General features: G+C 46.6%; 1 protein-coding gene across 1 annotated transcript in view; it reads right to left on the reverse strand.

The window, feature by feature from the left end:
- LOC122909899 (zinc finger protein 791-like) overlaps nucleotides 1–23,974 on the reverse strand; it is a 32,928-nt gene extending 8,954 nt beyond the window's left edge. Inside the window, exon 1 of the mRNA XM_044254595.1 lies at nucleotides 23,881–23,974. Within this exon, the coding sequence (XP_044110530.1) occupies nucleotides 23,881–23,883 (3 nt within the window). The 5' untranslated portion in view covers nucleotides 23,884–23,974. The remainder of the gene's footprint in view (nucleotides 1–23,880) is intronic.
- Nucleotides 23,975–24,220: the final 246 nt, after the last annotated feature.

Genomic DNA, 24,220 nt, shown 5'->3' on the forward strand with positions numbered 1-24,220 from the left:
ATAGACACATAGATCAATGGAACAGAACAGAAAATCCAGAAATGAACCCACAGCTATCTTGTTAACTAATCCTCAACAAAGCAAGAAAGAATATCCAATGGAGAAAAAACAGCCTCTTCAAAAAATGCTGTTGGAAAAACTGGACAGCAACATGCAGAAGAATGAATCTAGACCACTTTTGTATACCACACACAAAAATAAAGTCAAAATGGATGAAAAACCTAAATGTGAGACAGGAAACCATCAAAATCCTAGAGAAGAACACAGCCAGCAACCTCTGACCTCAGCCGCAACTACTTTTTTCTAGATATGTCTCCTGAGGCAAGGGAAACACAAGCAAAAATAAACTATTGGAAGTTCATTAAGATAAAATGCTTCTGCACAGCAAAGGAACAATCAATAAAACTAACAGGCAACCTCCGGAATGGGAGAAGATACCTGCAAATGATTTAACTGATGAAGAAAAGGTTAGTATCCCAAGTATATAAAGAACTTACCAAACTCAACACCCAGAAGATAAATAATCCAGTTTAAAAAAATGGGCAGAAGACATGAATAGAAATTTTTCCAAAGGAGACATACAGATAAATGCCTAACAGACACATGAAGACATGCTCAACATCACTCATCAGGAAATGCAAGTCGAAAGGATAATGAGTTATCACCTTCCAGCTGTCAGAATGGGTGAAATTAACACAGGAGACAAGTGTTGGCGAGGATGTGGAGAAGGGGGGCACCCTTATACTGCTGGTGGGAAGGCAAGCTGCTGCAGCCACTCTGGAAAACAGTACGTAGGTTCCTTAAAAAACTAAAAATAGAACTACCCTATGACCTAGCAATTGCACTAGATATTTACCCAAAGGATACAAAAATACGGATTTGAAGGGATACATGCACTCCAATGTTTATAGCAGCATTATCAACAATATCCAAATTATGGAAAGGACATAAATATCCATCAACAGATGAATGGATAAAAAAGCTGTGATACACACACACACACACACACACACACACACACACAAATGGAATATTGCTTAGGAATAAAGAATCAAATCTTGCCATTTGCAACAACATGGATGGAGCTAGAGTATTATGCTAAGCAAAATAAGTCAGTCGAAGAAAAACAAATACCATATGATTTCACTCATGTGGAATTAAAGAAAAAAACAAACAGGTGAACATGGGGTGGGGGGAAGAACAACAAACCAGGAAGCAGACTCTTAAGTGCAGAGAATAAACTGATGGTTACCAGAGACAGGGGGAGGGTGGGGGTAGGGGTGGGAGAAACAGATGATGGGTATTAAGTAGGACACTTGTGATGAGCACTGGGTATTGTAAGTGATGAATCACTAAATTATACACTTGAAACTAATATTACACTGTATGTTAACAGGAATTTTAATTAAAAAAAAAAAAACTGGGGCACCTGGGTGGCTCAGTGGGTTAAGCCGCTGCCTTCGGCTCAGGTCATGATCTCAGGGTCCTGGGATCGAGTCCCGCATCGGGCTCTCTGCTCTGCAGGGAGCCTGCTTCCCCCTCTCTCTCTCTCTGCCTGCCTCTCTGCCTACTTGTAATCTCTCTCTGTCAAATAAATAAATAAAATCTTTAAAAAAAAAAAACTGATTGCAATTTTTTCCAGAAGGAAAGTTGAATCCACATGAAAAAGTAAAGAAAATTGGCAAAGATAATGACATAAATGCGTATTTTTTAAAAGATTTTATTTATTTATTTGACAGAGAGAGAGATCACAAGTAGGCAGAGAGAGAGAGGAGGGAGCAGGCTCCCCGCTGAGCAGAGAGCCCGATGTGGGACTCGATCCCAGGACCCCGAGATCATGACCTGAGCCGAAGGCAGCGGCTTAAACCACTGAGCAACCCAGGCACCCATAAATGCGTATTTTTCTGCTTCATTTTCTTAACTGATTCCAAAGGCAATGATGTAAAATAGTGTTAAAATGCACTGTTGGGTATATAAAACTTAGGGCGTAAAATATTTGTAAACTAATTTCTAATAACAGCACAAAGGAGGTGGGTAGGAATAAAACTGTAATGGAAGAGGGATGGAAGTGATTCGAGATGATAAAGCATTAATTAAAGCATGCATTGTTGGCTTTGCAACATTAATTTGTAATATACAGGGAAATAATGCCTTATAAAGGGGGGGAATAAAACTACATTGGAGCACAAGTTCTGTACTGCACTGGGATTAAGCAATCATAAATCTGAAGCTAATTGATTAGGGGTATTTTGTAACCCTAAAGCAACCAATTTAAAGATCTTTTAAAAAAATACTTAAAAATGGGGCACCTGGGTTGCTCAGTGGGTTAAAGCCTCTGCCTTTGGCTCAGGTCATGGTCTCAGGGTCTTGGGATCGAGCCCCACATCGGGCTCTCTGCTCAGCAGGGAGCCTGCTTCCTCCTCTCTCTCTGCCTGCCTCTCTGCCTACTTGTAACCTCTGTCAAATGAATAAATAAAATCTTTTAAAAATACTTAAAAATGTAATTAAACAAATTGAAATGCTTTACTGGAAAATATTAATGCAAAACAAAGTAGTAGAGAAATATAGCAACAAAGGCACCAGACAGGGACACCTGGGTGGCTCAATCCGTTAAGCCTCTGCCTTCGGTTCAGGTCACAATCCCAGGGTCCTGGGTTCAAGTGCTGCAGGAAGTCTGCTTCTCCCTCTGCCTGCTGCTCACCCTGCTTGTGTTCTCTCTCCGCCTCTCTCTGACAAATAAATAAAATCCTTAAGGGTGCCTGGGTGACTCAGTGGGTTAAGCGTCTGCCTTTGGCTCGGGTCATGATCTCAGGGTCCTGGGATTGAGCCCCACATTGGCCTCTCTGTGGCTTCCCCCCTCTCTCTGCCTGCCTCTCTGCCTACTTGTGATCTCTCCCTCTCTGTGTCAAATAAATAAACAAAATCTTTTAAAAAATAAATATTTAAAAACAAAAACAAAACAAAGGCACAAGACAGCCACAATGATGCTAACAGTGTGAACGGATCACACAACCCAACAAAAGGCAGAGGTGGTCAGAGTGTACCATGACACATGACCTAACTAAATTCTCTCTCTACTGGTGATACTCTGCTTTGCACCTGAAGTAACCTGCCACCGTATACCTGCACGCCGTATACCACTTCCAGGACTGGGGGTGATAAATTCTACTTCAGTTCTCCTGCAGACTTTTGCAGAACCAGGACTCTTCAGAAACCCTAGGGCTCCCCATAACAAATGCGAATTAACAGTATCACAGCTGGCACCACAGACAGAATGGATTGGGTCATGCTTCTAATCACCCATGGGGAATGCCAAATGGCATTATCGCCTGCCTCGGCCAATGGGGACTGTAAATGCAGCAGGGTGTCAGCTGCAGCAGGGAACAGAGGGCCTTCACTGATCATTAGGAATATGCTCAATCCTGGGGTCATTAGTCTACCACCGACCCCACTCTGAAGTAGTCTATCTGCCAGGTTAAAACTGGGTGGCAATGAATGAACTTCAACTGACTATGGAATTTTAGATTTGTAGATTCTCACCACTTATTCTCCCATTCCCAACGTTACAGAGATGACAGATGACATCCCAGAGGCTCAAGGCCCCTGTTTTGCTGTCCTAGATTTACCCAACATATTTTATTCCTGAAGGGGTTCAGGTCAAATCTCCCCAAAACATGTTACTTTGGCATGTGGACTATTTTGAAAGGAAAGCAGTTGAGATCCTGCAGGTTCAAGAGAAACTTTTGTCCCTCCCGTAACTACCTAGGAAAACCCAAGTTGGGGGTCTTTCCCGGAATAAGAGTTATTACCAGAGATAAATTTTATCTGATTGACCCATCTGTATGGCAGGGCAAATGTCTGATTAACAAACATCTGATCTTCTTATGGGCCTGTGAACTGCCCTCCTCCCTTTGAAGCCCCAGGTCCCTATCCCATTCCTATGCTCAGGATGGTGTAGATACCTCATTTTCCCTGTCTCTGAACTTCTCTTGTATGCTGGGTTCCAATGTTACAAAATTAAATTTGATTTCCTCTTATTAATTGATCTCATGTCAATGTATTTCTAAGACTGGCAGAAGAACCTTTAAGAGTACAGAAAAAATTTTCCTCCCCAGCACCTTTGGCGAGCCCACCAGGGGGCCTCACCAGCTAGACACGGCTCTCAGCCCAAAGCTGTTGCAGTAGGAAGAGCCTGGAATGTCTGACAAGAGTTGGCAAAAAGTAGGAATTACATCAGAGTCTTGGATGTCCATCTGCACAGTCCTGTGGAAGCAGTGGTGAGAGGCCGCCCCTTCTTTTTTCTTTTCTAAATTTAGATTAGCAGGAGAAAATATTAGTGAAATGGGTTCCCTGAGTTTAGCAACTCTAGTGGTCCTTTTTCTCTCAAAGACGGTCATACTTTGTTGTGTTGTTTGTCGTAAGAAAGGAAACCATCCGGCAGAACACAGCATCCAAGCCTGCTGTTCGAGCCAGTGTCACAGGCCAGTGAGTTCATAGTACCCCCCAGACCAGTATCTTTTTAGACAAATGTGGCTTTGCGTTAACATGCACATGAGGTAAAGGCTGTTGCTAAGGAACAGGTGGAAGCCAAATCCACAAAATTATTGGGCACAAGCAGGAAGGTGTTCATGTGGCTCTGAAAGACCCAAGGCTTCGCTAAAGCTGTTAATGTGCACATAAGAACTCATCTTGTTCTGTATCCTGAGAACATGGCTTTGTGACCTGTAACAACATGCACTCTGGTCCCCACCATCTGGAAGGTGCACTTCCTGGGGTACACCTTGGGGTCCAGTTGAACAGGCTGGGGTTGCAAACAGACTTTTTATTTGGCAATGCCAACTCTCAGGGGGAAATGTCATAAAATGTCCCAGTCCATCATGGGTCTTTGTCATTTCATTCTTCATCACTCTGTGGGTGAGCACCTGCCCAGCATCGCAGCTTAGGGGGTTTGTGACTGGAGGTGTCTCATGTTCTCATGGGAAATCGGACTGCACCATCCTTTTTTTTTTTTTTTAAATCCATTTGACAGACAGAGATCACAGGTAGGCACAGAGGCAGGCAGAGAGAGGAGGAAGCAGGCTCTCCACTGAGCAGAGAGCCCAATGCGGGGCTCGATCCCAGGACCCTGGGATCATGACCTGAGCCAAAGGCAGAGGCTTAACCCACTGAGCCACCCTGGCACCCCTCGGACTACACCATCCTTACTGCCTAAGCAGTGAAGGTCTCTGCTTTCTTAGACCATCTCTGGGAGTGACCCTTCTGGATCTCAGGAGCACTGAATATCTCATAGTCTCCTGTGTGAGTCCTCATTGGTCCCCAGAAAGGCTTAATGGTCTGAATTGCTATTGATGATCCTACATACACATCAACGGCCAGACGATGGATCCTTTGAATTAGCTATATCTGAGAGAAGATCAGAAAAATTTAGAGTTGTCATCCTAAACCATTTATTTATCGGCCCCTGTGGAGAGTCCTAGCACAAAGAAATGTAACGACTAGCCTTAGGGACTCCCTTAACAAGTTAAAAGAACAGAGATTAGAACAAAAATTAATCTCAGTGTAAACTCCCCTTCTCAAAATCCGGCCCCATCTGCCTGTTTTAGGTTCCCTTCACCAGCCTACGGTATGCAGGTGCTCATGTAAATGCTGGAAGTCAAAAGTGCTTGGACAGACAGGGGGTGCCAGCTTCTGGTCTTCCAGAGTAATGTTCTTTGTGGAACTATCCTAGGCCCCCAGCCAAAGAACTCTTGTCCCTTGGACAGCAGATCTCTTCAGCAGATTATACCAAATTTAGAGAATCAGAAAGATGAGTGGCTATTCACAAATCCCCTCCCCACCATCACAGAGAAAACAGATGACCAGAATTTCTCCTAGGCTTTCCCACAAATGGCCAGCTGAAGGAGGATGTGTAGGGACAGGTAGGAGAGGAAAATGAGGTTCCTTATGACCCCTCCTTTCCAATTCCATACCCTCTGGTTACTGATCCTTTCTCTCCCAGGGACTGCTCTTGCTTTCTTGCTTGGCTTACTCTGTCTGCCTGACTGGGACACGGATGTTGTCAGTTCTTCCTTATAGCTATCTTTGGAGTGACTCTCTATCTTGGGAAGGTAATATTCTTTGCATCCTCCTTGGGAGGGGGGCCAGGTTATTCAATACTGCCAGTAGTGTTCACTGCTTCTCTTGGCTGAAAATTGACAAGATACTCAAAAGAATTTGTTTTTAAGTAGCTCTTAAGTCAAAAATTTGGCCACATTGGAAGCTGCCCTTTGAGCCTGAGAGGAAGGTAGGGTTTCTCTCCTAAGCTAAAGTAAAACTAGGTACCCAGAGGGGAAGAACTGAATTGAAGATAATGCAGCTAGAAGGGTAGATAAACCTATGATATCATTTAAGTTGCAAAGCAACCTTTAAAACCTTTTCACAACTAGAAAATGACCCAGAATTGTTCAGAAACAAGTAAAAGACCTTCAACCTATCCTTTTGACCAATCTCAAAACCTGCTCTCTCTATCTCAAAAGGCTTGTACAGTATTGTCCTGAGAAACCAAAGTCCTTGGAGAAAACTGAGTACTTGCTCTGTGCCTCTGTCATGTAGACTTCCCACCCACATCTTCTCTAGGATCTAAGGGCCAGTCCCTTAAATACAAACTTCAGGGAGATGTTTCTCATCACAGAAAAGGAGAGAGAGAAAGAGAGAGGAATTAGAAACTGGGACAAATGAAACCTCTTCTCCACTAATCGTGGGTACGTAAGGTCTCTGTCTGCATCTGTTCCTATATGCCTCTAGGTGTGCTGTGTGGTATTTTTCTACTTCTGGATGGTATTGCCGAAATTAACTTGTGGAAGAGCTCTGTGAGACCAAGCCAGAGAAGTTAAGTATCTTACTTAGGCCACACAGCTTTTTATTATTTTATTTTATTTTTAAAAGATATTATTTACTTTTGAGAGAGAGAGAGAGAGAGAGAGGAGACAAACAGGTTGGGGACAGAAAGAGAGAGAAGGAGACTCCCCAGTGAGCAGGGAGCCCGATGTGGGGCTCAATCCCAGGACCCTGGGATCATCACCTGAGCTGAAGGCAGAGGCTTAACAGACTGAACCACCGAGGTACCCCCAGACTGAATCTTTTCAATATGAAAAGCTAAGTTTTGCTAATAACCATATAACCTTTGGGTTTGCTTTTTTTTTTTTTTTTTTTAAGATTTTATTTATTTATTTATTTTTGACAGACAGAGATCACACGTAGGCAGAGGCAGGCAGAGAGAGGAAGAGAAGCAGGCCTCCTGCTGAGCAGAGAGCCCGATGCAGGGCTCGATCCCAGGACCCTGGGATCATGACCTGAGCTGAATGCAGTGGCTTTAACCCACTGAGCCCCCCAGGCGCCCCTGGGTTTGCCCTTTTAGTCTTTTATTGTCACATTGTTTCATAACCAAAGTGATTTTCACAGTGGCCCTATTTGACCAAGGGCTTTAAAATCCTTTTGATGTTTCTGACAAACTTCCCCAATCAAATTCTAAATGAAGCTTCCTGATCTGGAAGAAAACTAGGGATTTTCCCTGAAAGATCCCTAGAATATTCCAGAGGATTTGTTATGTTAAACTAATTAGGCTTGCTGGATACATTAAATCACACAGGAAACTGTCGAGTAAGGAATACCAAACCTTCTTTAGGCTGTATTTGTGTGGATACATCAATGTTGTAAAAAGCATATGAAATTACCAGAAATCTAGTATGTCCTGGTATGTTATCACTTGCAATTCTACTTACTTAAGTGTTTAGTGTTACAGAAATAACCAAATCTCTGTGTCCGCTACATTAGACTGAATTCTAGTCAGATCCATGGCCATTTTTGAGTCTTTTGTCGTTTACAGCTACCGTTTGGCTCTGATTTTGCAAAAGCACTTCATTTTCAAGGAGATTCATGGAGAGGACTTTTCACAAGACAGGTTTCCGATAACCTCAGGATCACAGAACTGAACTGTGTGAGCATCACTGGGACTGGCGGGAAAGCCAGATTCAAACAGAACAAGAATGACGTGGGACTGAAAGACCAGAGAAGGAGAATTACAGGTTTTATGCCTTTGTTTGAAACAATACTGTTTAATGCTTGCTATTCCAGATAGAAACCTTCTCTTAAGCTAAAATACATCTCTGCAAACAAATACTATCACCAACTAGACCCCAAGACCTGACACCTCCACTGCCCACCAGCTTGAACTCACTAGCTTCCTTACGTTCTTTTTGGCGTATTTCTTCACTCAGACAAATGAAACCCCAATCTACTGGTCAAGTGGTAGTGACCGCCCTGTTAAGACCTCCGGTGGGCCCAGACCAGGCTGAGCTAGACCACTCCCACTGGCACAGATGGATCAGAGAGTGACCTCTGCAGTGCCCAAGAATTACCTTCACCTCGTTAGAATTTCAAAATCTCCACCCGAGGAGGAGCACCAGCCTCATTTACATAACACACAATGTACGTATGGGCATGTGGCCTTAGGATGCAAACACACCCTGCCTGTTTCTACATATGATTTTCCTATTGAAATATCCACCCAAAGGGCACCTGGGTGGCTCAGTCGGTTTAGCATCTGCCTTCAGCTCAGGTCATGATCCCAGGCTCCCGGGACTGAGCCCCACATCAGGCTCCCTGCTCAGCGGAAAGCCTGCTTCTCCCTCTCCCTGTATGCATCCCACTCACCCCTTTGTGTGCTCGCTCTCAAATAAACAAATAAATAAAATCTTTAAAAAAAATCCACCCGTGGGGCACTTGGGTGGCTCAGTGGGTTAAAGTCTCTGCCTTTGGCTCAGGTCATAATCCCAGGGTCCTGGGATCGAGCCCCATATCAGGCTCTCTGCTCCGTGGATAGCCTGCTTCCTCCTCTCTTTGTCTCTGCCTGCCTCTCAGCCTACTTGTGATCTCTGTCAAATAAATTAATAAAATCTTAAAAAAAAAAAATCCACCCTAACCCTAAACAAAAGGAACTCATCCACCCTTGCTCAGGGAGTCACAGATTTGGAAATTATTCCCTGTGACCTCCTTATTTGCCACAAATAGTTTCCTTTGTGCAGAAATTACCTGCTGCAGTTTCTACAGGTGAGTCACCAACAAGCAAAATCATGTTGCAAACTGGGTGACCGAGATGGGACTGTTGTCCTTCTCAGGTTCTGCTCTCCAGTTCCCTGGTTTCACATCAGTTTAATTACAATACAGAAAAAAAATGTTTTTCTCCCCATCTAATCCCCCAGAACTTGGAAACTTAATGAGTATAGTTGGCCCTGAATAATGTAGGGATTAGGGGCACCAACCCTCTGCATGGTTAAAAATCGATATACATCTTTGACTCCCTTAAAACTTAACTACTACAAGCCTACTGTGGGCCAAAAGCCTGACCAATAAGAAATAATCGATTAACATATATTAAGTTTTATATGTATTATATACTGTATTCTTATGGTCAACTATGTTCAAGAAAAAAAAATATTTTTAAGATTTTATTTATTCAACAGACAGCGAGAGATCACAAGTAGGCAGAGAGGCAGGCAGAGAGAGAGGGGGAAAGCAGGCTCCCCGCCGAGCAGAGAGCCCAATGTAGGGCTCGATCCCAGGACCCTGAGATCATGACCTGAGCTGAAGGCAGAGGCCTAACTCATTGAGCCACCCAGGCGCCCCAAGAAAATATTTTTAATGAAATAATAAGAAAAAACTTAAAGTATCATTTATCTATTTCTTAAAATATCCATATATGTGGACCCAAGCAGTCCTAACTTGTGTTGTTCGAAGGGACAACTCTGTTTGCATTTTCATGACAATATATTTGCGTAACTTCAGTCAGAATCTGCTCTCCTTGTAGCAGGGCACAGCTGGAAACATTTGTTATACTGTCGAGGCTGGAATGGAAGGTCATATTGGAGAGAGACCCGCATATGTTCGGATGTGACCAGACCAGTCCACTACGATTCGTTTTATGGAATCACTGGAGTCACCTGGAAACGGCAGCCTGAGCCCTCGCTCCCAGGGTTCCCAGGTTTCTTTCCAGGTCCCCTGCCGGCACGAGCAGAAACCTCAGGATATTCTGGAGACCTCAAGAAGAGAGGAATTCACCGGAATTTATATGTATTGCAGGCAAAGTGTGATGGAAACTCCTTGGTATGGCTTCTTAGCTTTGAGCAGCTTTTAAAATTTTCAGTGTGAGACTCCTTAAGAAAAGATCAACAAAGCAGATTTAAAGGAGTCTATATGGTCCGTCACTAAGCTTTCTCCACTTATGTAAATAATCCGGCTAAGTTTATTGAAACTAGACTTGGTTTATAAGTTAGTCCTGTTGTAGTTATGTGACAGCAATGCACCTTTGTGGATATTAGATTCTAGTTCTAAGTAATTGTTTTTGACCATTTGTTATTTACAAGAAACAAACTGAATTTGTTGACCTGAATTCTTTAGCTTTCTTCAAAAGAAAACGTGCAAAAATAAAATCTACTGACTTAGAGATGCATACACTGATACCTGCCCGGACAGAGGAGGCCTGTCTTTGGAGTCATTTCAAGGGGGATGTCTGGCGTGAGGGCTTCCACCAGGTCCTGGCTTGCGTGTCCTTTAGAATATTTAGGTCGCTGTGCCATCGCCTATGCATTTTATATACAAACACTGTATTTTACAATTAAGTGCAATGAAATCAGTTATGACATCACAATGCCACAATAAAGGAAAAATGTCAAAATATCTGAACAGATAAAGGAAGATGTATCCTATTCAACATGAATCCAAATAGAAACTCTTAGCAAGGGCACCTGGGTGGCTCAGTCAGTTAAGCCTCTGCCTTCGGCTCAGGTCATGATCCCAGGGTCCTGGGATCGAGTCCCACATCGGGCTCCTTGCTGGGCGGGGAGCTGCTTCTCCCTCTGCCTCTGCTGCTCCCCCCGTTTGTGCTCGCTCGCTCGCTCTCTCTCTGACAAATAAATAAATAAATACATAAATAAAATCTTTAAAAAAAAAAAAAGTACACGCGAAGAGTACAGAGTGCAAACTTTTCCCAATTAATCTTGGTGAAAAGGAGTCCCATGACCTCACTCCTAGGTGACAGCCCATCCAGAGCCACCAGAGGGGAAAAAATATGTCAGAATTATAAGCAAAAATGTTGCCTATATTCAGAGCTAAAAGTATTATGCAAGAGTCATAGGAACTAGAAGATGAGCAGAAAATCAGATTTTTGTTAAGCTTCCAGAATACAAGCACAATACAAAAATAAATCGCATCCACTTGAATCATGAGCAGCAGCAATTTAAAAGAAACTTTAGACAATGGGGGGAGGCGAGGACGGCGCTGAAGAAGGAGGACATTAGGCTCACCTCATCCTAGGAATACAACCAGAGACCTGTTAGGTCATCCTGAGTGCCCCGGCAATCGACGGGAGCGCTACCAAACAAACTCCACAACTGAAGGCAGAAAAGCGGCCACGCGGGACAAGGCAGCAGGTGCGGGGCCACGGCTGGGAGAGACCACGGCCGCTACGGTGGGGAGGGAACCTCTGCCACCAAGCACAAGAGACAGACGAGCATCAGGAGGAACGCGCAAGGAACATGAGTCCCCGTAACAATTAGGTTGGAAAGTGAATCACAAGTGGCTCCAAATTCCGTGAGTTCTTGCAACCAGTGGGGCTAAAGCTCGGAGTGTAGGGACGCCGGGCTCTGCCTCCAGCTCAGGTCCTGGTCCCAGTGTCCTGGATCACGTCCTGAATCCGGCTCCCTGCTCAGGGGGGAGTCTGCTTCTCTCGCTCCCTCTGCCTCTCCCCCTACTTATACACACACTCTCTCTCTCTCTGACAAATAAAATCTTAAAAAAATAAAACCTGGATTTTAAGGGTCAGCATGCTTGGCTCTGCGAGAGCGCAGAGGACATTGGTGCCGACCTTGGAGGAAAGACAGACCACAGACCTGCAGCCCGGACAGGCATCTGAAGGGCACGTGGGAAACACAGCAGGAGGTTCCATGCTCATCAGGGAGCACATCCCAGGGGGCCTGGGTGGCTCAGGGGGTTAAGCCGCTGCCATCGGCTCAGGTCATGCTCTCAGGGTCCTGGGATCGAGCCCCGCATCGGGCTCTCTGCTCAGCGGGAAGCCTGCTTCCCACCCCGCTCTGCCTGCCTCTCTGCCTATTTGTGATCTCTGTCTGTCAAATAAATTTAAAAAATCTTAAAAAGAAAAAATAGGAGCACGTCCCAGAGCGGCAACATTCACCGAGAGACACGTCCAAGAACAAAGGAACTGGCTGGCGTCACTTCCCTCTGCTGTCCCTCTGCATAAGCACAGGGCCACCTGCGGGAACCAGCACAGGGCGGACATGTGCGACCTCCCTTCCTTACACCAAGTCTCACACGCTGTGCCCTGGTGGAACCGCCATTCCGTCATGCTTCCCCCAGGCGCAGGGCAGCGGGACCCCCTGCCCCAGAAGTCCAGCCCAAACCCCAGCTCATCCCTCATCGACGAACTTGAGTTTTGTGGAGCCTTGGTTCCAGCAGCCGTGGTGACAAGGCTCCTGTCACGAGCAGAGCAGAGCACACCTACTTGAAACATAGCACATTCCGGCCCGGGACCAAACACTGCCCGTGGCGGTCAAAGAGGGCCTCTCGGATGACTGTCCTGAAGGGGAAAGCAGCCAGGACAACACAGCAGGGCACACGCCTCGGAGACTGGAGACAGGACCTCCTTTTCACAGAGCCATTTCCCTCAAAAACAGCCGATACAGCTGATGCAGAAACAGGCAGAGACTTAGACCAAACTGAAACACAGGAATTTGTCCCAAACGAAAGAACAGGACAAGACCATGGCCAGAGATCTAAGCGGAACAGACAGAAGCAACACGCCTGACGGAGCAAGTAGAAGGACTCAGCGCAGGGACAGTCACTGGACTTGAGAGAAGAGTGAAGCGCATCAGCGAGAAGGTCAACACGGAAATCAGGACCTTAGAGCAGGGATAACGGGCTCCATCAACACAACAAGAAACAGGCCTGACGGAATGAGCGGCAGCCGGGATGCAGCAGAGGAACGGATTAGTGACCAGACGACAGAGAAACAGAAAGCAACCGGACTGAACAGAAGAGAATTATGAAAAATGGGGACAGACTTCAGGATCCCATCCAACATGACAACACTCGTACTATAGGAGTCCCAGAGGAAGAAGAGAGAAGGGGGAGCAGAGAATACATGTGACGCAGCACCCGGAAACTTCTGTCATCTGAGGAAGGAAACAGGCAGACCCAGGAGGCACAGAGAACCCCCCACAAAATGAACGAAAGCAAGTCCACACCAAGGCACACTGTAATTAAAGCAACAAGATCTAGTTATTAAGAAAAACTATTAAGAACAGCAAGACAAACGAAGACCGTCACATACAAAGGAAAGGCAAGACATGGTCAAAGGGCTGAGTTGGCAAAACCTGCAGCCACGGATCCTCCATGCAGCGAGGCTATCATGCAGAAGAGAAGAAGAAATAACGTTGCCCAGACAAACTAAAGGAGTTCATGAACACTAAACCAGTCCTGGAAGGAATATTAAAAGGGACTTTTTGAGAGAAAAGGACTGAGCAAAAATGACAATATGAAGGTGGGAGACACAAGCAGCAAAAACGAGTATTTCTGCAAAACATCAGAACTCACAAAATAAAAGGATGTAAAATATGGGACCATATACCTAAAATGTGGGGAGGAGAGGTGTTGGGTTTTGCCAGGAAACCCTGAGGTGGTGAATGAAAAGATCAGTCCAGATACCTTAGCTGGGGAAAGGAGAGGGCATGGGAACCAGACAGTCTAGTGGCGAAAGGTCCCCAAGCCAATGCTGTCTCCATCTTTATTGTGAATGTCATCAAAACAACAAGGGAATAAGGGAAACAAGAATGTGAAACTATAATAATCAGGACAGTGGCATAGGGAGTATCGTGTGAACAGAATGAGCTATGCTCAGGATGGGTGTGCAGATAGGGAACGTGCGGGCGTAAATGTTTCTCCTAAGTCAAGCATTTAGTCCCTGGGTGAGTGCACCAAGCCGCAGTGAGGACCTGGCTCTTTTCAGCCCAGAAGCCTTGAAGGGGCCCGGTTTTGTGGACACCCCCTTGCTTTCCAGCTAGTCTCACCCAGGGAGGCATGTGTTTATTAAGTCTTATCAAGCCAGGCATTATGAACTTCCACAGAGAGGAGTAAAGAATGGGTCCAAACTCAAACTATGAGGAAGACATTACATACAAACCTAACGGAAGCCACAAATCAAAATCTACTAATAAATATGCGAAGAATAAAAAGAAAGAAATCCAAGTATGTCACTAAAGAAAACCAGCAAGCCATGAAAGAAAAGATCAGAAAAAAGTCTTCAGAAACAACTACAAAACAAGTAATAAAATGGCAATAAATACATATCTATCAAAAATTCCTTTGTGGGATGCCTGGGTGGCTCAGTCGGTTCACCCTCTGCCTTCAGCTCAGGTCACGATCCCACCAGGGTCCTCAGATCAAGTCCCGCATCATGCACCCCGTTCAGTGGGAAGCCTGCTTCTCCCTCTCCCTCTGAGGTTCCCCCTGCTTGTGCTCTCTCTCTCTCTCTCTCTCCCTCTCTCTGTGTGTCAAATAAATAAATAAAATCTTAAAAAAATAATAATGTGAGGAAAACAGAAGCATTCACAAATACATGGAAATTAAGCAACACATCTTTTTGGAAAAAAAAAATTCCAGAATATACATTAATTCTTTATTTTTTTATTTTTTAAAAGGTTTTATTTATTTGACAGAGAGGGACACAGCAAGAGAGGGAACAGAAACAGGGGGAGTGGGAGGGAGAAGCAGACTCCCCGTGGAGCAGGGAGCCCAATGTACCCTTGTTTCTTAAAAATAAAAATAAAAAATAAAAAATAAAAAAAATATTTTATTTATTTATTTAAAACAGAGAATGACGGGGCGGGGGGGGCAGGTCAGAGGGAGAAGTAGACTCCCTGCTGAGCAGGAAGCCTGATGCAGGACTTGATCCTGGGACTCTACGATCACGAACTGAGTCAAAGACTGTCGCTTAACTAACTAAGCCACCCAGGTGCCCCTACACATTATTCCTAAGTACACATGTAACATTCTCCAGAACGGATCACATATTAGCCCCCAAAACAAGCCTCAACAAATTCAAGACTGATAGCATATCATGCATCCTTTCTGACCACACTGCTATTAGTCAGCTACAAGAAGAAACCTGGAAATACCACAAATATATGGAGGTTAAATAACTCAACAGTAAACAATGAATGGGTTAAACAGGAAATAAAAGAAGAAATAAAGCACATGGAAACAAATGAAAATAAAAACACAATGTTTCAAAACTTCTGGAACAGAGCAAAAGTGATTCTAAGACGGATGTCTATACCAATACAGGCCGACCTCAAGAAGCAAGAAAGACCTCAGAAAAGAACAATCTAACTTTACAAATAAAGGACCTGGAAAAAGAACAACAAACAAAACCTAAAACCAGCAGAAGGAAGAAATAATAAAGATTAGAGCAGTAGGGAAAATTAAAGCAGAAATTACTGACATATAAGCTTAAAAAACAATAGAACACATTAATGAAAGCAGGAGCTAGTCCTTTGAAAAAAATCAATAAAATTGATAGGCCTGTAGCCGAACCCATGGGGGAAAAAACAAACAAACAAACAAACAAACAAACCAAAACCAAACCCAAATAAATAAAGTCACAAATGAGAGAGAAGAAATGACAAACACCACAAAAATACAATTATAAGAGAATATTGTGAAAAATTACACGCCAACAAATTGGACAACCTAGAAGAAATGGATAAATTCCTAGAAACATATAAACAACCAAAACTGAGGGGCGCCTGGGTGGCTCAGTGGGTTAAGCCGCTGCCTTCGGCTCAGGTCATGATCCCAGGGTCCTGGGATCGAGCCCCACATCGGGCTCTCTGCTCAGCAGGGAGCCTGCTTCCTCCTCTCTCTCTCTGCCTCTCTGCCTGCTTATGATCTCTGTCTGTCAAATAAATAAATAAAATCTTAAAAAAAAAAAACTGAAACAGGAAGAAATAGAAAACTTGAACAGACCCATAACAAGCAAAGAAACTGCATCAGTAATAAAAAATCTCCCAACAAACAAAAGCCCAGGACCAGATGGCTTCACAGGCAAATTCTACCCAACATTTAAAGAAGAAGTAATACCTACTCTTCTCAAACTATTCCAAAAAATAGAAGAGGAAGGAAAACTTCACCCTATGAGGCCAGCATTAACCTGACACTAAAATCAAATAACGACACCACAAAAAAGAAGAACTACAGGCCAGTATCTCTGACGAACATAGAAGCAAAAATTCTCAACAAAATACTAGCAAACAGAATCCAACAAAACATTTTAAAAAATCATTCACCATGGGCGTCTGGGTGGTCCAGTCATTCAGCAGCTGCCTCTCGCTCAGGTCATGATCCCGGGGTCCTGGGATTGAGGCCCACATTGGGCTCCCTGCTCGGCGGGAAGCCTGCTTCTCCCTCTGCTGCTCCCCCTGCTTGTGTTCCCCTCTCTCTGTGTCTCTCTGTCAAGTAAGTAAATAAAATCTTTTTAAAAAATCATTCACCACGATCAAGTAGGATTTATGCCAGGGTTGTAAGGGTAGTTCAATACTCACAAATCAATCAAGATGATGTATCACAATAATAAGAGAAAGGACAAGAACTGTATGGTCACCTCAACAGATAGGGAAAAGCATTTACCAAAGTACAACAACGATTCATGATAAAAATCCTCAACAAAGTGGGTTTAGAGAGAAGATACCTCAACATAATAAAGGCCATATATGAAAAACCCACAGGGGTGGCTGGGTGGCTCAGTCAGCAGGGCATTTACCTATGACTCTGATAGTGATCTCAGGGTCCTGGGACCAAGCCCCCGCATTTGGCTCCCTGCTCAGCAGGGAATTTGCTTCTCCCTCTCCTTCTGCCCCTACTCCCTGCCCCTGCTCACACTCTCACACACCCTTTCCAATGAATAAATAAATAAAATCTTAAAAGAAAAAAAAAACCAACCCAACCCACAGATAATATCATTCTCAATGGGGAAGAAGTAAGAGCTTTTTCTCAAAGATCAGGAACATGACAAGAATGTCCACTCTCACTTTTTTTCAACATAGTAGCAGATGTCCTAGACACAGCGATCAGACAACAGAAAGAAATATGAGGCATCCATCATTAAGGAAGAAGTAAAACTTTCACTGTCTGCAGAAGGCATGATCTTCTACACAATAAACCTAAAAGACTCCTCCAAAAAACTGCTAGAACTGATAAGCAATTTCAGTGAAGTGGCAGGAGACAAAATCAATGTAAAGAAATCTGCCGCATTCCCATATAGCAAAAACGAACAGCAGAAAGAAATTAAGAAAATTATCCCATTCACACTTTCAACAAAATAGTTAAGATATGTACAATCCATAAGAATAACCCTAACCAAAGAGGTAGAAGACCTGCACTCTGAGAACTGTAAAATACCGAGGAAAGACATTGAAAACAATGCAAAGAAATGGAAAGACATTCCCTGCTATGCACTGGAAAAACAAATATTGTTCCAGCATCTATCCTGCCCAGAGCAATCTACACACTTAATGCAATCCCTAACAAAATACCAAGGGCATTTTTCACAGAGCTAGGAACAACAACCTTAAAATTTCAGTGGAACCACAAAGGACTCCCAATAGCCAAAGAAATGTTTAAAAAGAGGCAAAGCTAGAGGTCTCACAATTCTGGACTTGACATTGTGTGACAAGACTGAAGTAATCAAGGGCGCCTGGGTGGCTCATTGGATTAAGCCGCTGCCTTCGGCTCAGGTCATGATCTCAGGGTCCTGGGATCGAGTCCCGCATCGGGCTCTCTGCTCAGCAGGGAGCCTGCTTCCTCCTCTCTCTCTCTGCCTGCCTCTCTGCCTACTTGTAACCTCTCTCTGTCAAATAAATAAAATAAAATAAAATCTTTTTTTTTAAAAAAAAAGACTGAAGTAATCAAAACAGTGTGGTACACACACACAGACAAATAGATCAAAGAACACAATGGAAACTCCAGAAATGAAACCACAATTATATAGTGAATTCATCTTCGACAAAGCAGGAAAGAATATCCAGTGGGAAAAAGATGGTCTCTTGAAGAAATGGTGTTGGGAAAACTGGACAGCCACATGTGTAAGAAAGAAACTGGGCCACTTTCTCACACCACACACAAACATAAATTCAAAACTGATTAAAGACCTAATGTGAGACCTGAAACCATAAAAATCCTAGAGAAGATAGGCAAGAATTTCTGACATCAGCCACAGCAACTTTCTTCTAGGGATGTCTCTGGAGGCAAGGGAAATAATAGCAAAAATAAACTCTTGGGACTACATCCAAATAAAGGCTTTGGCACAGCAAAGGAAACAATCCAACAAAACTAATGGCAACCTACAGAATGGGAGAATGTATTTGCAAATGACACATCCAGTAAAAAGTTAGTATCCAAAGCATATAAGGGAGTTATAAAACTCAACATCCAAAAAACAATCCAACTAAAAAAATGGGCAGGGTGCTGGGTGGCTCAGTCGGTAAAGCCCCCAACTACTGATTTTGGCTCAGATCACGGTCCCAGGGTCACTGAGATCGAGCCCCGCATCCCCTTCAAGCTGGGCATGGTGCCTGCTTAAGATTCTCTCTCCCTCTCCCCACCCCCGCTCACACACACTCTCAGTAATTAAAAATGGACAGAAGACATGAACAATTCCTGCAAAGACGATCTACAGATAGCCAAGAGACACGTGGAAAGAGGCTCAACATCCCTCATCATCATGGAAATAGAAATCAAAACACCTGTCAGAATATAAATCACCTGTCAGAATGGCAAAAGTCAGTAACACAGGAAACAGCAGGTGTTGGCGAGGATGCGGAGGAAGGGGAACCCTCATGCACTGTTGCTGGGAGTGCAAGCTCATGCAGCTACTCCAGAAACAGCATGGAGTTTTCTCAAAAAGTTAAAAACAGAGCTACCCTATGACCCAGCAATGGCACTACTAGGTATCTACCCCCAAATACAAAAACACTAATTCAAAGGGATATATGCACTCTGATTGTCTACTGCAGCATTATTTTCAAGAGCCAAGATACAGAAAAAGTTCAAGTATCCATCAACTGATAAGTGGATAAAGAAGATGTGGCATATTTATACAATGGAATATTACTCACCCATGAAAAAGAATGAAACCTTGTCATTTGCAACAATATGGATGAAGCTAGAAAATATTACACTAACTGAAATAAGTCAGAGGAAGGCAAATACCGTATGACCTCAGTTGTGTGGAATTTAAGAAACAAAACAAAACAAAACAGAGGGGTGCCTGGGTGGCTCAGTGGGTTAAGCCTCTGCCCTTGGCTCAGGTCATGATCTCAGGGTCCAGGGATCAAGCCCCACATCGGGCTCTCTGCTCAGCAGGGAGCCTGCTTCCCCCCTCTCTCTGCCTGCCTCTTTGCCTACTTGTGATCTGTCTGTCAAATAAATAAACAAAATCTTTAAAAAAAATGAAAAATTTTAGAGTCTAACCTAGAATATATGTAACTAATTTTAATGACAATTTTCAATTTATTACACATTTTTAAAGTCCTCAAGCATGTCTGTGTGGTAAGAGAAAATATACATATTGGTCTCTGCCCCAGGTTCTTAGCAGAGCTCCTGAAATCCTTATAAATTTTGGAGTCATAAGAGCAACTTTTATGCTTATGAGGTGCCTGGGTGTCTCGGGGATGGGTGCTGGTTGCCAGAAAGACCAAGCCACGCCCCAAGCTGGGAGTTCTCAGCCCTTCTCAGCCCCCACCACACCCCTCCAGTCTCAGGAGAGGGTCTGGGCTCAGAATTAACCATGGACTACGCCTGGGTGAGGACACCTCTAAAATCCCAGCAGGATGGGGTGCAGAACCTTCTGTGCTCAGGACCCTCCCCTACGTGTACCTCTTCATCTGGCTGTTCACCTGTACCGTGAATCATATTCCTTCATAAACTGGTAACTGCTGAGTGTTTGGTCCCTAAGGTCTGTGAGCAGCTCCAGCAACTTAATCCAAGGAGGGGGTCATGGGAAGCTCTGACCTGTAGCCAAGTGGGACAGCTGTGGGGGACCTGAGGCTCTAGGAACAGCAACAGGCTCATGGATGGGGACTGAACCCCAGCTTCTGGGGTCTGATGCTGCCAGAATTGAGTTGGACTGTAGGACCCCAGGCTCCAGCTGCAGACTGGGGAAACAGCTGCATAGCCAATGACCAGAAGTGTCAGAACTGAAGTTTTCTGTGTCAAAATGGAAAGATGTAGGAGAACCAGAGAGGCTTTCCAGATACAGTGTCTGGTAAAAACAGAAAAGGATCCTAAAGAAAACGTTCTAACATGCTCCTGGGTGACAGGAGAATGCAAAGGCAGAAATGGAAGAGTGGCATGTGTTCTCTGGAAGAAAACCGCCCGCCGTGCATCAACCCCAGACTTTTCATGACGTTCCACGAAATCCCAAACCAGGCTGGGTTTTGGTTTTGAACGTATGAAAAACTATGTCAAAAAATTGAAATTGAAGGCAAGTGTCTATGAATAGCCAAGTTTTCTGTGGAACAAGGGGGAAGAGACTTTCCCTAAAACACATCACGGCATGTGAGGAACAACGGAATGCGGCAGGAGGTATGCAAGAGCAGAGAGAGGGACCAGTGGGCCGGAAGCCACTGAGCCAGGTTTGCCTGCTGAGGGCCCAAGGCTCCAACCCAGCAAGCTCTGGCCAGTCCCCCGCAGGCACTGCCCAGCCCTGGCAGGCTCCTCCCAGTCCCCATAAGTACCGCCCACTCCCATCAGGCTCTGCCTAGCCACCCCCCCCCCCTCCACTTTCCTGGCAAGCTCTAACCCACCAGGCTCTGCCCAGTCCTGGCAGGTCCTGCCCAGTCGTGCAGGCACCGCCCACTCCAGGAAGGCTCCGCCCAGTCCCAACCAGACACTGCCCACTCCTGGCCTCTGCCCCAGCAGACACTGCTCAGTCTTGGCGGGCTCTGCCCAATGGTGGATATGCTGGACACCTTCACACAGGAGGTGGTGCCAAAGGTTATCTATGGGGGATGATCAATGTCTTTCATACCAACTTCATACAGAAAAAACAATTTAATGCAGATTTTATAAGCAGAACACTTGCAGAAGGAGGTAACACAAATGTTCTAGGACTTGCTATTACCAAGTTTTCTAATATAAAGGGAAAAAGAATAAGTTACAACGGAAAGCACTGTCAATCACGATTCTCTTAAAATTCAGAGGAGTCCATTCAGCAGCACTGAATAGAGTGAAAAGGAAAACCAGCCTCCAGGAGCAAATGCCTGCACTGCCTAAAAATGACAAAGGACTCGTGTCCAGAGTACATAAAGACCCATAAATCAATACACACACTAGAGGTGGGAACATGGCAGGAGACTTCCACGCAAGCTGGAAGCCCGCATGCTCAGCCTCAATTACAGGAATTCAGAATTAGTGCATCCTAAGGGGGAGACTCTGGCTCACACATTAGATGGACAAAAATACCTCCGGCATTTCGAGGTGCCAACGGCACACAGGATTAAACTGCATGCAGGCCCGCATCATTTCCTAGGAAACTGAAGCTAGCCATAATCTACAACCCACAATTCTTCTCTCCAGTGTAGAAACACTGAGTTGCATTTCGCACTTGGAAACAAAAGTAAGAATGAAGTAGCAGTGACCAATCAAGAACCGCGCATGAGATACCCCGAGGCCCGTGTAAGGCCCAGGAAGGCGGAGTGAACTCTGGGACCCACGCGGCAGACGCCTACGGCAGCGACCCAGACCAGGGCTGCGGAGCCCCACGGCAGCCACCTCGGTCATGACCACACCAGCCCCGTCCCCTTGAGCAATTTCAGCAGAGCCACAGTCAAGCCCTCCCCGCTGGGTGAGGAAAACGGAGCGAGAGCTGTGAAGGCAAAGCAGCAGAACAGGAGTCCTGGGGCAGCACCCTGGGAGCTGCTCACACCAGATGGGGAGCATCTTACCCTGCAAACGCGGCACCGAAGTCTGCCGGGCTCGCCAGCACTGGCGTCCCCGGCAAGAAGGCGGGGAACCCCCTGCATCTTCCCCCCAAACCTGATGAACAGGGACACTTCCTGGACTGAGACACTTTTCCCCCGAGGGGACATTCTCTGGATAAGCCCCAGAATAACACGAGAGCCCGCAGGAAAAGGAAGGCGTGACCCACTGACCACCCTCCCCGCTCAAGGGGAAGCAAGGAGGCAGAAAGCATTCCGTTTTTTTCCACCTGCTGCACGTAAGGCTGCCTGAGAACGAGCTGTCCACGCCGAGCTCGACAGGGACAGTGCGGCCACGGGGCTCAGTGACAGGCAGGCTCTCCCTGAGCCCGGAGCTCCTGGGCAAACATCCTGGAGGTGAAAGGCATGCCCTCCCCCACTCTGGGGGGTGTGGGAAACGGCAGGCTGCAAAAAGGGCCCCTTCCCCTTCCACCAAGCCAGGACTCACGGCAAGTCCCCCTTGTTCATCCGCCCCAGGGCCGGCCACAGACCCCCCCAAATCCACACTCTCGGCCGCACCCACGATTCGCTCTGCGGCTGGTCCCCACGGACCCGTGGTCACAAAGTGCTTGCTGTTCCAGGGCTGCTCTGGCTTCTCTCCTAGCTCCGGACCCTGAACGTGGGCTGCCGCCTGCCTGAGCCACGGACAGCCCCTCCCGTGGACAGGCTGGCCTCAGGGAGCCCCAGGTCGGCACCAGGCCTGGCCATGCCTGCGCTTCCTTACTCCTCTCTGGAAAAGAAACCCCCTCCTACACAGCTCTTGAGACGCTGGTCTGGCGGGTCTTCTGCTCACAGCGGTGGTCGCAGGGAGGTAGCCCCTGCCCCCAGCCCCACAGCGCCCGCCCCCCAGCCTTCGCCCTCATTCTTCTCAATACAAGTCTCTCCTCCCTAAATTCGAATGTTTCACTGGACACCGGTGTGACCAACTGCCCAGCACTGTCCCTTTCCTGCCCGCACACACTTGACCCAGGCTACTGTCCTCCCCAAAGGCCCCGGGCTGCAGGGGGGCACTGGGGCATGCACAGAGCTGGTGAAAAAAGCCCTGGGCCCCTGAGCCACGAGGCCTTCCTTCCGCGCGGGGCCGATCCTGACCCTGGGCTTTCCTGCTCAGCCGCTGGACACAGAAAAGTACAGCTCTGGCTGTAGGTCCCTGGAGACTCTGGAGGATGTGTGACATCGGACCTTGTCTCCGCTGGAACTTCTCTGCAACCAAGTGCCTCAGCCAAGCCCGTATTTGAGTTCACCTCCCAGGTCCACCATGGGTCCCCCGACCCTGATTCCTTTACGGCCCCGTGGGGAGTGGTCCCGCCTCCCTCCATCAGGCAGGGACTCAGGTACTCACAGGATTCCCAGCACGCTGGGATGAGACAGGAGGTCGGAACCCCACCCCGACGCCAGACAGACACCTGGATGGGACGCCGGGACCCACACAGGACGCCGGTACCCCCACCCCGCGGCCCAAGGCAGAGACTCGGGATGGGACCCTTGGGCCCACTCGCGGGGATGCGACAGGACGCGGGAAAACACAACACGGCCCACCGCGGGTTATCGGGTGGGACCACAGGCCTCTCACGAGGAGAGGGGACAGGACGCCGGGACCCCCAACCCTGGCCCACGATAGAGACTCTGGTCGGGGCCAGCGGGACACCGACGAGGAGGGGGGACAGGACGCCGGAAGCCCACCCTGCGGCCGAGGGCGGAGACTCCGGACGGGACCCCCAGGGCCTGGAGACCGAGACCCACCGCCACTTGCGGCCGGATGCAGCCCCTGCCCGTGTCGCCCGGGCCCGCGACTCACCATCTCGGGGCTCCGCTCCGTGCTCTCCAGGACGCCTCCACGCGGCACTGCAGCCGGGTCAAGTGGGCGCTGCGCGCGCCGCACACCTGGGCCGGCTCCGGGCCACTGAGCAGCAGCCCGCGGCGCGCGCAGACACGCGTCCAAGAGGGCGGGGTCCCGCCCGCCAGGCCCGATTGGACAGTTTCCGGAGGCTGGGCCTTTCACCGCGATCCACGCCCCCGCGCTCCGATTGGGCGTTGATCCATATCCTGCAAAGTGACTGGATAGGAATACAGCGACCGCCCCGCGGCCCTGATTGGACATTGCTCCGAACTCCGCGAGTTCGCACCGTGACAGGACA

Source organism: Neovison vison, chromosome 6, assembly GCF_020171115.1.
Source record: "Neovison vison isolate M4711 chromosome 6, ASM_NN_V1, whole genome shotgun sequence".
Classification (NCBI taxonomy): Eukaryota; Metazoa; Chordata; class Mammalia; order Carnivora; family Mustelidae; genus Neogale; species Neogale vison.